At 42.7% G+C, this 12,641-nt stretch overlaps 2 protein-coding genes across 2 annotated transcripts in view; both read right to left on the reverse strand.

Moving 5' to 3' along the window:
• efemp2a (EGF containing fibulin extracellular matrix protein 2a) overlaps positions 1 to 5,717 on the reverse strand; it is a 12,703-nt gene extending 6,986 nt beyond the window's left edge. The window contains exons 1-4 of the mRNA XM_008303908.1: positions 5,518 to 5,717; positions 1,246 to 1,479; positions 595 to 643; positions 225 to 413 (exon numbers count right to left, since the gene is read on the reverse strand). Coding sequence (XP_008302130.1) covers positions 225 to 413; positions 595 to 643; positions 1,246 to 1,347 — 340 coding nt within the window. The 5' untranslated portion in view covers positions 1,348 to 1,479; positions 5,518 to 5,717. The remainder of the gene's footprint in view (positions 1 to 224; positions 414 to 594; positions 644 to 1,245; positions 1,480 to 5,517) is intronic.
• Positions 5,718 to 7,229: 1,512 nt separating this feature from the next.
• Positions 7,230 to 12,184, reverse strand: fibpa (fibroblast growth factor (acidic) intracellular binding protein a). The gene is made up of 11 exons (XM_008303919.1): positions 11,832 to 12,184; positions 11,623 to 11,707; positions 10,395 to 10,593; positions 10,057 to 10,183; positions 9,631 to 9,731; positions 9,282 to 9,415; positions 8,666 to 8,774; positions 8,480 to 8,543; positions 8,281 to 8,367; positions 8,029 to 8,126; positions 7,230 to 7,501 (listed from the first exon to the last, which is right to left on the reverse strand). The coding sequence occupies exons 2-11, from the start codon at positions 11,705 to 11,707 to the stop codon at positions 7,432 to 7,434; spliced, it is 1,074 nt and encodes a 357-aa protein (XP_008302141.1). The 5' UTR covers positions 11,832 to 12,184; the 3' UTR covers positions 7,230 to 7,431.
• Positions 12,185 to 12,641: the final 457 nt, after the last annotated feature.

The following is a 12,641-nucleotide window of genomic DNA, read 5'->3' on the forward strand; positions in this document are numbered from 1 at the left end:
CTGCCTGCCTGCCTCCCGTGGACTCAGACCCACTCACACCCACACAGATTGCAGCAACACGCTGCCTCCAGTCCCAACACCTGCTGCGGCCACCTGTCCCTCACAATCTTCGGCCGCACACAATAAATTTACACAACCACACGCACACAGACATGCTTAATGATCGCTCATCCTGTGGCCACCTGTCCACCTCCGACCCCCAGACCCACAAACCAGACACCCACCCACACAGCTGTCTCCTTGCGGTTCGTAGCCCACAGGGCAGGGGTTGAAGGCTTCTGTGGGTGTGATGGGGGGCTCTGGAGCAGGGATGACTGACGCAGAGCGGGGAAGGCACAGGTACCCGCCATAGTGGTTGAAGCACTTCATTTCCCCTTTGCAGGCATCTGGAATAGTCTCACACTCATTTATGTCTGATGGGAGACAGAGAGACGGATATTTATTCGCTGGGTGTGAAGCACAGACAGCGGGCGCTTGTTAAAAACTAATTCAAAAGACAGGACAGAGCTTGGAGAGGAAGAGGATCATCAAAGCTGTTATTGTACACAAAAAGAGGTTGAGAGCAGAAAAACCGCAGGTAAAAGAGAGTTTTACCTTTGCAGTGCTCGGTCTGAGGGTCCCAGTGATACCCATCTGTGCATTCCTACAAAAAGCAGCAGAGAGAGAATGTGAGAAAATGACGGAAAGAAAGATGTGAACAGTCCCTCTGAGCCAAGCAGTTGCATAATATATTCATAATACATAATAAATCCCCAGTAGTGGGACATGAAAAAAAAAAGAAGCAGGGGATAGAGAAACTCGTTTCCTCTGTATTCATGTCAGAGTGCCGAGCCAAGAGGACGAGAAGTCTGCTTCTGTTAAAGGATTTGTGACATTTTTCAAACTACTTTCCTGAAAACCAAATGTCACTTGAAGAACAAAGTATTTCAGGCCACTGTTTGGAAAAAAGGGTCATTATCATTCAGGGGAAAAAATACCGCTGTGACCTGCATGGAAAGAAAAACTGGGGCCTAAAGAAACATGCTATTAAAACCAAATTTAACCCCAGCAGTGGCCACTATAAAGTACTGAGAGGGACACGATGATGTGGAACATTGAACAAGGAGACAAGAGTGTATTTCAGGCCTCCATTTCAACAAAAGACAGCATCGACTGGCAGGTGTGACATACATTATGGAAAAAGCAAATAAAATCAAAGGAGTGAGAGAAGAGGAGAAGGAGGGAGTGAAGTTCATCCATCCTTACCGTGTAGGTGTCACTTTCTGTATGTGGCTGTGAAATCGCACTGCGGAGGAACACAGACACACATATGCACACACACAAGATTGACATACAAGCACCCTGCATACTAATGCGCTAATTGATGGGGGATTGGGACACACGTAAAACATGCACACAGACACACACACAGCTGTCAGACAGGTAGCTGTGTCCTGAAGACGAGACGCTGCGAAGCTCAGAGCAGTCAGGAAGTGGTATCTGTATTTCAGAGAGAGAGAGACACAGAGGAGGAAGGGGAGAAACATAAAAAGACAACATTAGTAACACAAAATGGTTTTGGTTCGGTCTCAAAGCTCTCTTGTGCTGTGTTGTAAGCTGTTCCCACAGCTGAGATGGATAAATCAACTTGAAGCAAAAGCGCTTCAGCCAATTTTTAAGCAGTCGGTCTGAACACAAACAGTTAGCTCCTTGGACTCGGTTCACTGTTTGTCAACCGAACAGTTCTCCCTTGATCGCAGCGAGAATAAATGGAATGAATTACTCTGCCAGGTAAAAACATAAACATCGTGACGTACTCCAACCTTCGGCTGAAAATAACCAAGTCAACATCACAGAAATACTTTCATATTAGCTGCTTACAGAAAGCCCTCTATGTCTGCACACTGGAATGACAGTCTTGCTGAGCACTGCCTCCAGAGGTTTGGTTTACTGTGTATCAGAGCTGCGTTGGTGGGGCCACATAAATCCTGGACGTTACTTGCATAATTTTTTTTTTTTAGATCAACTACTCAGCTGCTTCGGTTTCTGAGATTAAACTTCAAGTTGATTCATCTCTGTGACAAGAAAAAAACTCATTTCTGTAGATGCTGGGATGTATCTGTTTAAAAGAAAAGCAGTTTTTAAGCTCCTTACTTGAGTGTTTTCATTTTAGGATACTTTATTCTCCACCTACTTAAAGCCGAAGTCTGTGAGTCAGTGTTTGTTGAAGTTCAGCTACTTGACATATTTAGATAGCTGTCATGTGACAGATTTACCATCACTCCCACTCCCACTGCCTTCTACCAGCCCCCCCCATCTCCCCGCCATCCTGTCCACAAGCTTGAACGTGCCCACTGGAATAATTTGTGTGGGTCAGTTTAAACCAGAGCTGAGCACGGACAACAGATTTTCTTCAGCACACACACACACACACACACACAACAGACAGACAGCAAGTGGACTGTGAGGAGATATTTGCTGAGTTTGGCATAAAGTACATCAGATTAGAATCACATACTTCAACTTTGAGTTAGTAGCTACTTTGATGTTCCTCACAAAATGTAACTTATTAAACATGATGGATTACTAAATGTCCTGCAGATGTTTGGTGGTTTATGGGACTGATCAGACCTGCTCAGGTTGGAAGGTTTGCAAAGCTCTGCCAAAATACACGTGAGGTCACTTCAAAGAATGATGCAGCTATAACTCAAACAGAAACAAACGAGCAGCAAATGCCCTGAAAAAAAAAAAGAGTCATTTTTATCTTGCTTTACACAATCTAAGACTCGGAGAAAAGCACCATTCGGGATATTTTTACACTGGATAACTGAAAGCACATTTTGTTAATACTCATGAATTGAATACAGGACTTGTACCTGTAATGGAGTATTTAGATTATATAGTATTGTTACTTTCATCTGAGTACAGGATCAGAGCAGTCCTCCCACCACAGAGTGGTTCTACAGTGTTCTGTACAGTGTCGTGTTATTTAAGGTAGATTTATATTGTATTGTTTGTTTAGTGTTCTGATGCACTGGGCTTCTCTCCCAGCAGACACACAACCATCCCTCAGTTCCTGAAAAGAGGCTATAAGTGTTTAAACTGACTCTAAACATAAACAAATCAACCAAATTTCCAACCCTGGCAGACCAAAAAGGTAAAAAAAAAAAAAACAGGGCAACTGAAGTTACACAAAAATTCTAAGCAAGTGTTGTTTGCAAAGTGAGCGAGCTCCAGTTAAAATACATGACGGGAAAGTTATAATCACCGCCTGTCTACGTGCATGGAGTCAGGCTCTGATATAAACTCCAGAGGCCACATTTACAGACATTGCTTATTGTTTTATTTCAGGTTGAGACAAACACAAATCCGCAGGGTGACTTGGACACCCTCAAATACTTGTTGGATGACATCACTGGCCATTTGTGACCTTTTGCATTGTGGAAAGCAGCAAAACATGCTCTCATCCTGGAAGCTCAGACGGTAACACATACCATCGTGCAATCAGACGGCCGCAATACGTGACCTCTCTGAATTGGCCCGGCAGCCACTTACAACCAGAAAGTATGTGACCTAAAACCATCCGAAAACAAACTGACCATCAGTCCGGGGTCCAGTCACTCACTGGCTACTGAGTGTGGGCAGCAGGGATGCATGGGTGTTACCCTGCTGCCGCTGGAGATCAAGTGGTGGTGGACCTCTGGAATGCCCGTGGCAAGGATGTGGGCGGCAGTTCTCAGCTGGGATGCCCTGCCACTGCAGTGGTTCCCAGAGTATCAGGTTCTGGGAAACCCCCCATGGTTCTCATAAGAGGACAGCTGGTGCCAAACCTCCTGCCACTGCTCCCCTAACCTCTCTACTGTCCGCAGGATGTGTAGGAGGACGTCAGAATGTGGCTCTGATGCAGGAGGTCAGTGTGCGGGTGCATCGACCACTAACCATGAGAAACACAGGTTTACCGGAACTGGAACTGTTGTCTGGTTGATCGATAAGTCAGTCAAAAAAAATGACATTTTTAAAGCTAAAATGTAAAACACTTGGTGGTGTAAGTGTCACAGATATGTGGCTTTTCTGCACTTTGTTAATATGATAGTAAATGATGTATTTGGAGGTTTTGGTCATGCATCTGAAGGTATCGTCTTGGCCTGTGGGAGCTTGTGATGGACATTTTATTTATAAGTTTAAGTAAATGATAAACAGATTGACTAATAATGAAAATAAGCATTAGTTTCAGAATTTGTTGAAACAGCTAAATATTGCCACTCTATAAAATAATAATATTAAAATAATTATAATCAAGCATAGCTTGGCCTCAGGACAGCAGGCTGACCCATTTTTACTTTCACACAGTCAGCACAACTTAACAAGCAAAACGTCAGGCAGCTTATAAAAGTGACCACATGGGGACCAGAAAAAACACACAGCTGGACCACACACACACACACACACACACACACACACACACACACACCCAGGATGGTCATTTGTTATTAGTGTATACATAGCTAGCTTTGCGTTGCTGTGCTTGGCTGTGCGTGGAGCAGCCTGAGAACGCAGTGGCCCGGCTTCGCTCTGTTACAACTGTGGCACTGAACCTGCAAACCCACAAACCAAGGGGTCTCCATCTCTCTCTCTCTCACACACACACACACACACACACACACACACACACACACAGCCTGACTTCTGTTGCTGCAAACTCTACAGGTAATGATGGATTGTGGGCCTGCCAGAGAAAAATTCACATACTGTAACAAATGTTCTCCTGAGCTGCTTCGTGCTCCCAGCGGTGGTGATGCTCTGTCTCTCTGTGTAAAGAGTGTGCGTGTGTGTGATGTACGAGTGTGTGCAGACGATGTGGGCTGAGATGATGGGCTGCTCTCTGGGGAACAGCACTCCTTCCTGTTCCCTGTTACAATCCCACCTGATTCACGACACCAGCACGACGCTGTCTCGTGTCAGCTCTGGGGAGCGTACTGTGTAAACTGCGATAAAAACACACTGTCAGTAGTAGGAGTCAGGCACTGTGAGGTCATGCAGGTTTAGAGGGCGAGTTGGCACCTGTTTGTCTTTCAGAAAATCGCCCAAACCGTCTTGCTGTAACTTCCCCCGCCTAGTGACCAGACGGAGATTGTGACACTGACTTTAAATGTTGTACAAGAGGGATGAGGTGGAAGAAGTTTGCAACATACAGTACAATAATACATGCCCAGTGAGTCATTGCCTCTCTTCCTGTCTAACCCCCTATTACAGTCAGAGCCAAGAAGCAAACTACACAGCCACGTTATCTTGGCTCTTCTCAGAAGCCAAGTGCAGCTGGGAGAGCAGAGCAGAGAGCAGAGCAGAGAGCAGAGCAGCGAGCAGGGCAGCGGTGCAGCTGTGACGTGTATGGCCTGTAGCAGAAAAGTGGGTAAGAGGTACATCTCACCTCCCTAAAAACGCTCGCAGACATGACAAGTCGTCCAGCAGTTCTCTGCTTGACACGAATCCCTTCTTACATGTGCGTAAGACGTTAAAGAAAGGCAGGGAAAAACTCACGGCTGAATCTTTTCCGGTGGCTCTTCTGCGTCTCCCTCTGACCAGTGTGCGCTGGCTGCGGTGCTCCCGGCTGAGTTGGCGTGCAGAAGTGGATCCCTGAAACTCCTGCCTGTGTGACCCTGAGAGAGTGAGTGGGGAGACCGACAGCTGGAGCAGCTGAACACATGCAGAGGGAGGGAGAGAGAGAGCGAGCGAGCCCGAGACACGGAGGAAGAGAGAGAGGGAGGAGAGAGGGACAGCCCCTTCTTACCCCCCCTCTGGCCCCCTGCACTGCCATCCTCCACTCTCCAAGCCCCCTCTCCCTGACCCCCCAGGATGCAAATTCCTGGTCTGCGGCCCAAATACCAAAATTCCAAATCCGTCCAAATCACAGGCACAACAACAACTCAGATTCACACACATGCCCCCCCATCTTCTTACCCAGTGCCCCCTCTTACTGGTCCCACAACACACCTGGTTTCATTTAAACTAAACCCCCGCAAAAGCCCCGAGCTCTCCCACCCTTTCCTCCCTCCCTTTTCCCACTTACCCCCCATCTATCTATACTTACCTCCCCCATCTTTTCCCTTTTTTTTCTTTCCATAAAGCGACTGAAGCCCTCGCTCTCGTCCAATCTGACATGCAGGATATTTATAGCTGGGGAGAGAGAAGTTAATGGAATGTGGACAAAAATTAGAGACTGGAAGAGAGAGTGTGTGTGTGTGTGTGTGTGAGTGAGTGTGTGTGTGTGTGTGGAGAGCGACTCGGAAAATTTGTCAGCTTATTTTTCAGAATAAACCAGCGTTGCTTTCTGGGATAAAATGCAGAAACTAAACGGCTGTCATTATTCTTGACCCACACAGCAACTCTGCTCTTCTCTGTTTGGACATGACTAATCCATTACTGCACTTGGAATCATTTCCGGCAATGTTTTTTTTTTCTTGCAAAATTTGCCGTCTGCTATGTTGCAAACAGGTTAAGATGTTGCTTAACCCAAGCTAGTCCTTATTAGTTTAAGTCTGACTCAACTTAATGTCAAACTTTAAGGTCACCCTTCGGCGTGGAACAAATTATAGTCTCTTCAAAATGGCATGAGCAGGAGCAGGAGCAGCAGCTACGTTTGTACAACTGCAGGTTTTCACCTATTAAAAAATCATAGCCTGCATTAAAGTTTACAAGTGAATATTTTTAACAGACATTCCATTTTTAGAAACAGAGCAATAGTGGTATTTTTCTCCAGTTTTTTTTTTTTTTTTTTTAAAGTAAACCTCCAGTGTTTTGGTTTTAAAATCTTTACTTAGCCCCAGGGTGTTTATCTGCCCTGTGTGTCTGTGTGGTGGCAGAGATGGCAGCTGTCATTACAGGGGATGTTGTTAAAAATCACACTGACAACCCCCTCGCTGGACAAACTGTAGCCCCCCTCTTGGTTGCTCCCATATTCCCATGACCACACACAGACATCCCACACATTGGCTGGAGTCTCAGTTCATCATATATGCGATCTGCTCGTCCTGTGAAGCAGCGATTTGCGAATCTGCCATCTTCACTTTCGCAGCATGATTTGCATCTCCTTTTTCTTTTCTGTCTCTTATCTCCACCCAACACCCACAAGATCAGTAAATCCTGTTTCTGGGATGGGTTAATGATAACATCTTTTCCATATAACACCACAGATTAAATGCTAACATAAAGCAGAAAGACATGTTAAATGGTAATAGAAAACAGAACGCCAATTTGATGTAAATACGCTAATTTTATTTACAGACCAAATTTACAGACACTGAAGGGACACGGGGGGGGGGGATCTGAAGCGATACTGGAAGCAAATTCATCACCGCTGACGGAACGAAGGAACAAAATAACGGCCTCAGTCAGGGGAAAACCAACGGAAGGGAGAGCGAGGAGAAAAGAAGGGCGAGCCGTGAAAGAAACGCTTCAGTCGTGATACATTTTGAAGATACAGCTTTTGATGACGCCCATGTATCTGTCCCACACGACCTGATGTCTGAGGGGTAGAAAGAGAGACAGAAAGAGTTAGTAAGTGGAGCAAAGAGGCACTATAAGTCTCATGAGAAACTGTAATTGTGAAATCTGGGTGAAGAGAGTAAATGAGGCAATCTTTGTCCCTCCAGTGTAAAGGCGGGGAGTGTGGGGGGGTCTATGTTTCTTTTTATGAATATCTCTTTGTTAAGCTTGTAGTGGTGTAGGGCTGTGTAAACCCTTAACTACATTCCTGAGTGTTTGCATGAGAAACAAGGTAACTACAGTTTAAGAAATCATGGGCGAGATAGGGAGACACCCACTGGTAGAACAGGGACGTCAGTTTTAGAGAGAATTTCAACATACGACTTCATGCTTGAGCAGCGTTTGATAACTGCTGATGTGTATATCCTTATAGGGTTAATTATTTTGTTTTCCAAAGCGCTTGACTGTATTTTTATCAGGGGTTACCCCTGGGAACTGATAACGCTGGCATGACTGTAACCACGCTCCACCTGATAAGGTACGGAGAATAAAAGCACATTAACTCACTTGAATGTGTCAAGTATGTGTGCAGAGTTGGTGTAGTGAGTGAGGTAGAGTTTCATGTCCGCAGCTGTCCATCGGTCTGAACGGCATGGCTCAATAAACTGGGGGGGGAAACAGAAATGGGTGAAGGTTGCATCATACTGCCTCAAAGGCAGACAGAAACTGGCATAGACGTCAGAAAATTTGGGCAGGATGAGCTGTCTTTACTTACAACTTGGGAAAAAAAGAAACAATACTTTGATGATGAATTCTCACCTTTTCCACAAGATCAATAAAAAAGTCTCTGACATCTTTTGTGTTGGTTAACTTTGCAGCGATGTTGACAAGGCCTCTGGAAAGATTCTAAAAAAAACAAAGAAATAATTACATTTTTTTTTTTTAATGTATTTCGTCTTACTTTAAAAGGAACAGACAGATTATGTTTAGGGTTTTATGAGGGTCTAATGTTTGTCACCTTAAAATTAGCCTCCATCTCATTAAAAGCTTTAGTCTTTCCTCTGAGAGCTGTACAGACCAAACTGAGCAGAGAGGAGACAGAAAGTACATATAAGAGAGAGGAGATAAAATAAAGTGAGATTAGAAAGCCTGAATATTTTTCAGTAATCAGCAAAAGCTGGAGTTTAGAATGTGTTTCTGTTACCTTTTGTGTTGATCCAGCAGATCTTTATCAGTGATTAAAATCTTAAGTTCTTTCAGCTCTTGTAGAAACTCTTTATCAAGATCGACGTCCATGTCTTCCACCATGTTATCTACAAAGAAAACTCAAGTCAGACACTGTCAAATCAGCTTAAATTGTGTTTTTTCTTGATATAATTAGCAGCGTCTACTCTTTAGCTTACAATAACAGTTTGGTTATTGTGTCATTACTCAGTGTCTATGTAACTCAAATAACCTTCATCACTTACAAATTTATTCTGATGAGGACCCACAAAACCTGAAGGACCTCTGGTGGTCAGTGGGCTGCACTGACAAAGCTCTAAATGTTATTCATTAAACACAATTAGCATAGATAGCATATCTGTTACTCTCATTTTAAGTCCTTTTTAAAATTTGTTGCAGACTTTCAAGTATTTATTGTACATTTTTATTCTTTTTGGATTTACCACTAATACTTAACCACTCTGTAAACCTTAAACCTAGAGACGATACGTCAGTGCCATTTGCTTAATGTGTTGCAGAACTGGGGAAAACGGTATATGTGTCTCCCACATCATATGCAACCAGAGCGGCCAAAGGAAACAACAAATATCACTCACCAACGGCCCCAACTGTCCAGTTGTTGATAAGCTGCCCGGCACAGAAAGCAAAGTCCTGGAAAGTGAGATATTGCAGCTTTCTTTTCCCTGTCTCAAAGCGATTGTTGGCAAAGAAAACAATGGCAGCGTAATCCCTGAAATAAGCAGAGGAGACATAGGAGATAACATAATAAAACAGGACAATCAGATAGTGGGCTAAATATCCTGAATACTGGCCTTTTCATGTTGTATTTTGTTCAAAGTTGTTACAAAACCCTATAATAAAGTATCATAAAAGCTACAACAAATGTAAAGTCAAACTAATGCTTAGAAAAGTGAAAGTGTGCACTCTGCTCTCCTCTGTGATTACCTTGCAAGCTTGTCAGAGAGAAGAAAATGCTGACGTATGTTCTCCACCAGGGGTCCCTTTAGCTCTTCCACTACTTTGAAAACGCGTTTGAAGTTGTCAAACTGAAATTAAACATATGAAGCAGGAGATGTACTAAAATTGCAACAATGTGACTTGTGCAAAACCTGCACAAGAATTTGCTCTGTAATCAGCTATCCTATGACAACTAATCAACTTTACCCACCACTACAAAATCAGTTTGGTCACATGTTGAAACCTGCCATTTACACAAAACTAAGGAAAGCAACTGCAATATGATTATATATTATAGCCACTATGATATGAAAATTCAGAGCAGAACCTCAACCAAACCAATGTTTCAAAACGTAACTGTGTTTAACTGCTCGTTGATAATGGAAATGATAAAATCACTGTAGTGCTTAGAACCTGTCGTCTGCAGCTTTTCAGTGTCACACTTGTCTTGGCACTGATATCGTCCAAGTCTTTCTTCGTTCCTTTGGAGAGTTTCTTCCCCAGGACCTCACGAACAAATGCATCATCAAAGGCATAATATCTAAACAAGGATAGACACAAAAGAAGAAACTCCTTAATATATAGTATTATCTGCAATGTCAAAAACAAGAATAGGGTAAAGTAAGGAGGTTGAGCAATAAATACATGCCATAAGTAAAGAACAACCTAGTTTGGGCCAGAAAAGGATTCATGAATCCTTAAGAACCAATGAGATAATTAAATGAGAATGAATGAGAGCATCATTGCTGCACCTCTCTATGAGAACGGTCTGTCGATGGGGTGGGATCTGGAACAGCAGCTGGTTGGCCAGTTTCGCTGGACTGTGCAGCAGACGCTCACACATCTGGAAAGTCCTGTACTGGTCCATAGTGTCACTCAGCAGAACATCTGCACTTGCTTCACACTCATCCATTACTCCTCCCTCCATGCGGACCTTCACTGCATCATTCACTGTTGGATTAAAAAACACATATTAGCTGAGGATGTATGTAATAACAGGTGATATCACAGTTACTGCTGTGCTGTGAATAATCAGCGCCTACTTCATAATTCATATTGGTGGCTTCTCATTGTGCAAGACATGAAGGCTGATGCTGCAGTCTTGATACAGAAAACTATAGACTTCATTGAGGGTTTTCCTAACATTTGGCTCAAGACACTCAAAAGCTATTCAGAAATGTATATATTACCAATAGGTTATTCAAACTGTGATGTTGCTGATGTAAATTGTGTAGCAGAATCAAGTTTTGTTTTTCTGTTTTGTTGATCATTTTGAGACAGCAATTGTGTCTGGGTGATAGAACGATAGAGACTCCATCAATAACAAGAAGAAAATAGTTTGATAGAATAATCAATAGTTTCACTTAAATGCATCTAATGCAAACCGCTATGAGAACACATAACGCACATGCAAAGCTGAGTTGCTTGCACAACCCCAAGCGTGCTCTCAGTGGTCAATAAACAGCCCATTATATTAATAGATAATGGAGCTCCCTCATTACTTTAACCTGGCTGCCATGCACATCTTTTAAGGCGTGTCAGTCAGTGGCTGCCTGCCGCCTCTTGTCAACTCTGTTTGCATCCACAGACCTCTCCTGGTGAAGGCTACGATCAGCGGCTCCCCCTCGTCAGACAAGCTTTGCAATCAAAAAACATTAAAGACTCTGTTCCCTCCTCCACGTAAGCAATGTGCTTCTTTATTTGCCTGTATCAAGGTAAGATCATTCCTTTATTCTTATTTATTGATATTTATGTGTAAGTTTGTGGTTTTAATTGTTAACAATAAAATCATCAATATTGACCGAAACATTTTATTGTTATATCACCCAGCCCTACATTAGATTACGTTTTGAGTCACATTCCAGTTGAATCCAGATTTGTTTTGATCCTTATTAAAACCCACCAGAACTATGTAAAAGCAAATATACTCATCAGTTCACTGTGACCCAGACATCCATATGTCTATGGTGGTATTCATACCTGTGTATCCATCCAACCAGAGCTGGTAAACTTCCTCATCCATGATAGTGGTGTTACCTACGAACACATCCAGCTCTACTGCCATCTGCGTAGGGTAAAAGAGCAAAAGCAAGAGATGTTCAATATGTACCGTTTGGCTTCAGTAACCATCAACAATCAGCTGTCTGATGAGCTCAAAAATGAACAAGAGTCAGGAGGTGATAATATACCTTGTTTTGAGTGTTGTCCCGACAAGTTTCACGCACTTAGCTGGGATTAAAACCCGCCTACAAAGTGTAATTCTATTAGCTGGATTTAAATTTGCTCTCCATGGCTCACTAATTAGCTAACTTCCTCCATTAACGGTTAGCCTCCGATGCTAGCTACGACGCAAAGTTGGCAGCCGTCAGCGGACAGTAAACGGACAACCAGAGTACAGAACGATCAATTAAAACCACCTTGACACGACGGTATAAACAAGTAGCCGGCACAAGCGTAAAGTTTGGTATTTAAAACACGAACATGTATGAAACGTTAGCGTCCCTGAGGTGCTGTTGGTGCGCAGTGTCAACAACAGCAGGCACGCAGCGCACACTTCCGGCTCCGTGACGTCACATGGGAGAAGGAAAAAACAAAAAGAAAAAACATGTTTGAAAAAACGTGTTTGACCGAGATTGTCTTGACTCTTATTATCGCCATATTATTATTTTTAAAAAATTATTATTGTTTTAATCATCAAAAGAAATCACCATAAAATTATCACATAGTCATCACAAAACAAAAAGCTGCGAAGATATACCGTTTTTCTACTTTAGATATTAAAATATATATTGATATTTTCGTCTTTATTTAAGCTCACTCCATTTCTCATACCATCTCAATAATATTTATACAAAGGGTTTTTTTCATGTTGATGTTTTATCACTTAAGTTGCTTTGTTTATTCCATTTTGGCAAATATGTGTACCCTGACATTTTAATAAAATAAAATAAAATAAATTAAAATAAAATAAAATAATAATAATTGTATTAGTAGTACCA

This window comes from Stegastes partitus, unplaced genomic scaffold (genome assembly GCF_000690725.1).
Source record: "Stegastes partitus isolate 25-593 unplaced genomic scaffold, Stegastes_partitus-1.0.2 Scaffold39, whole genome shotgun sequence".
Classification (NCBI taxonomy): Eukaryota; Metazoa; Chordata; class Actinopteri; family Pomacentridae; genus Stegastes; species Stegastes partitus.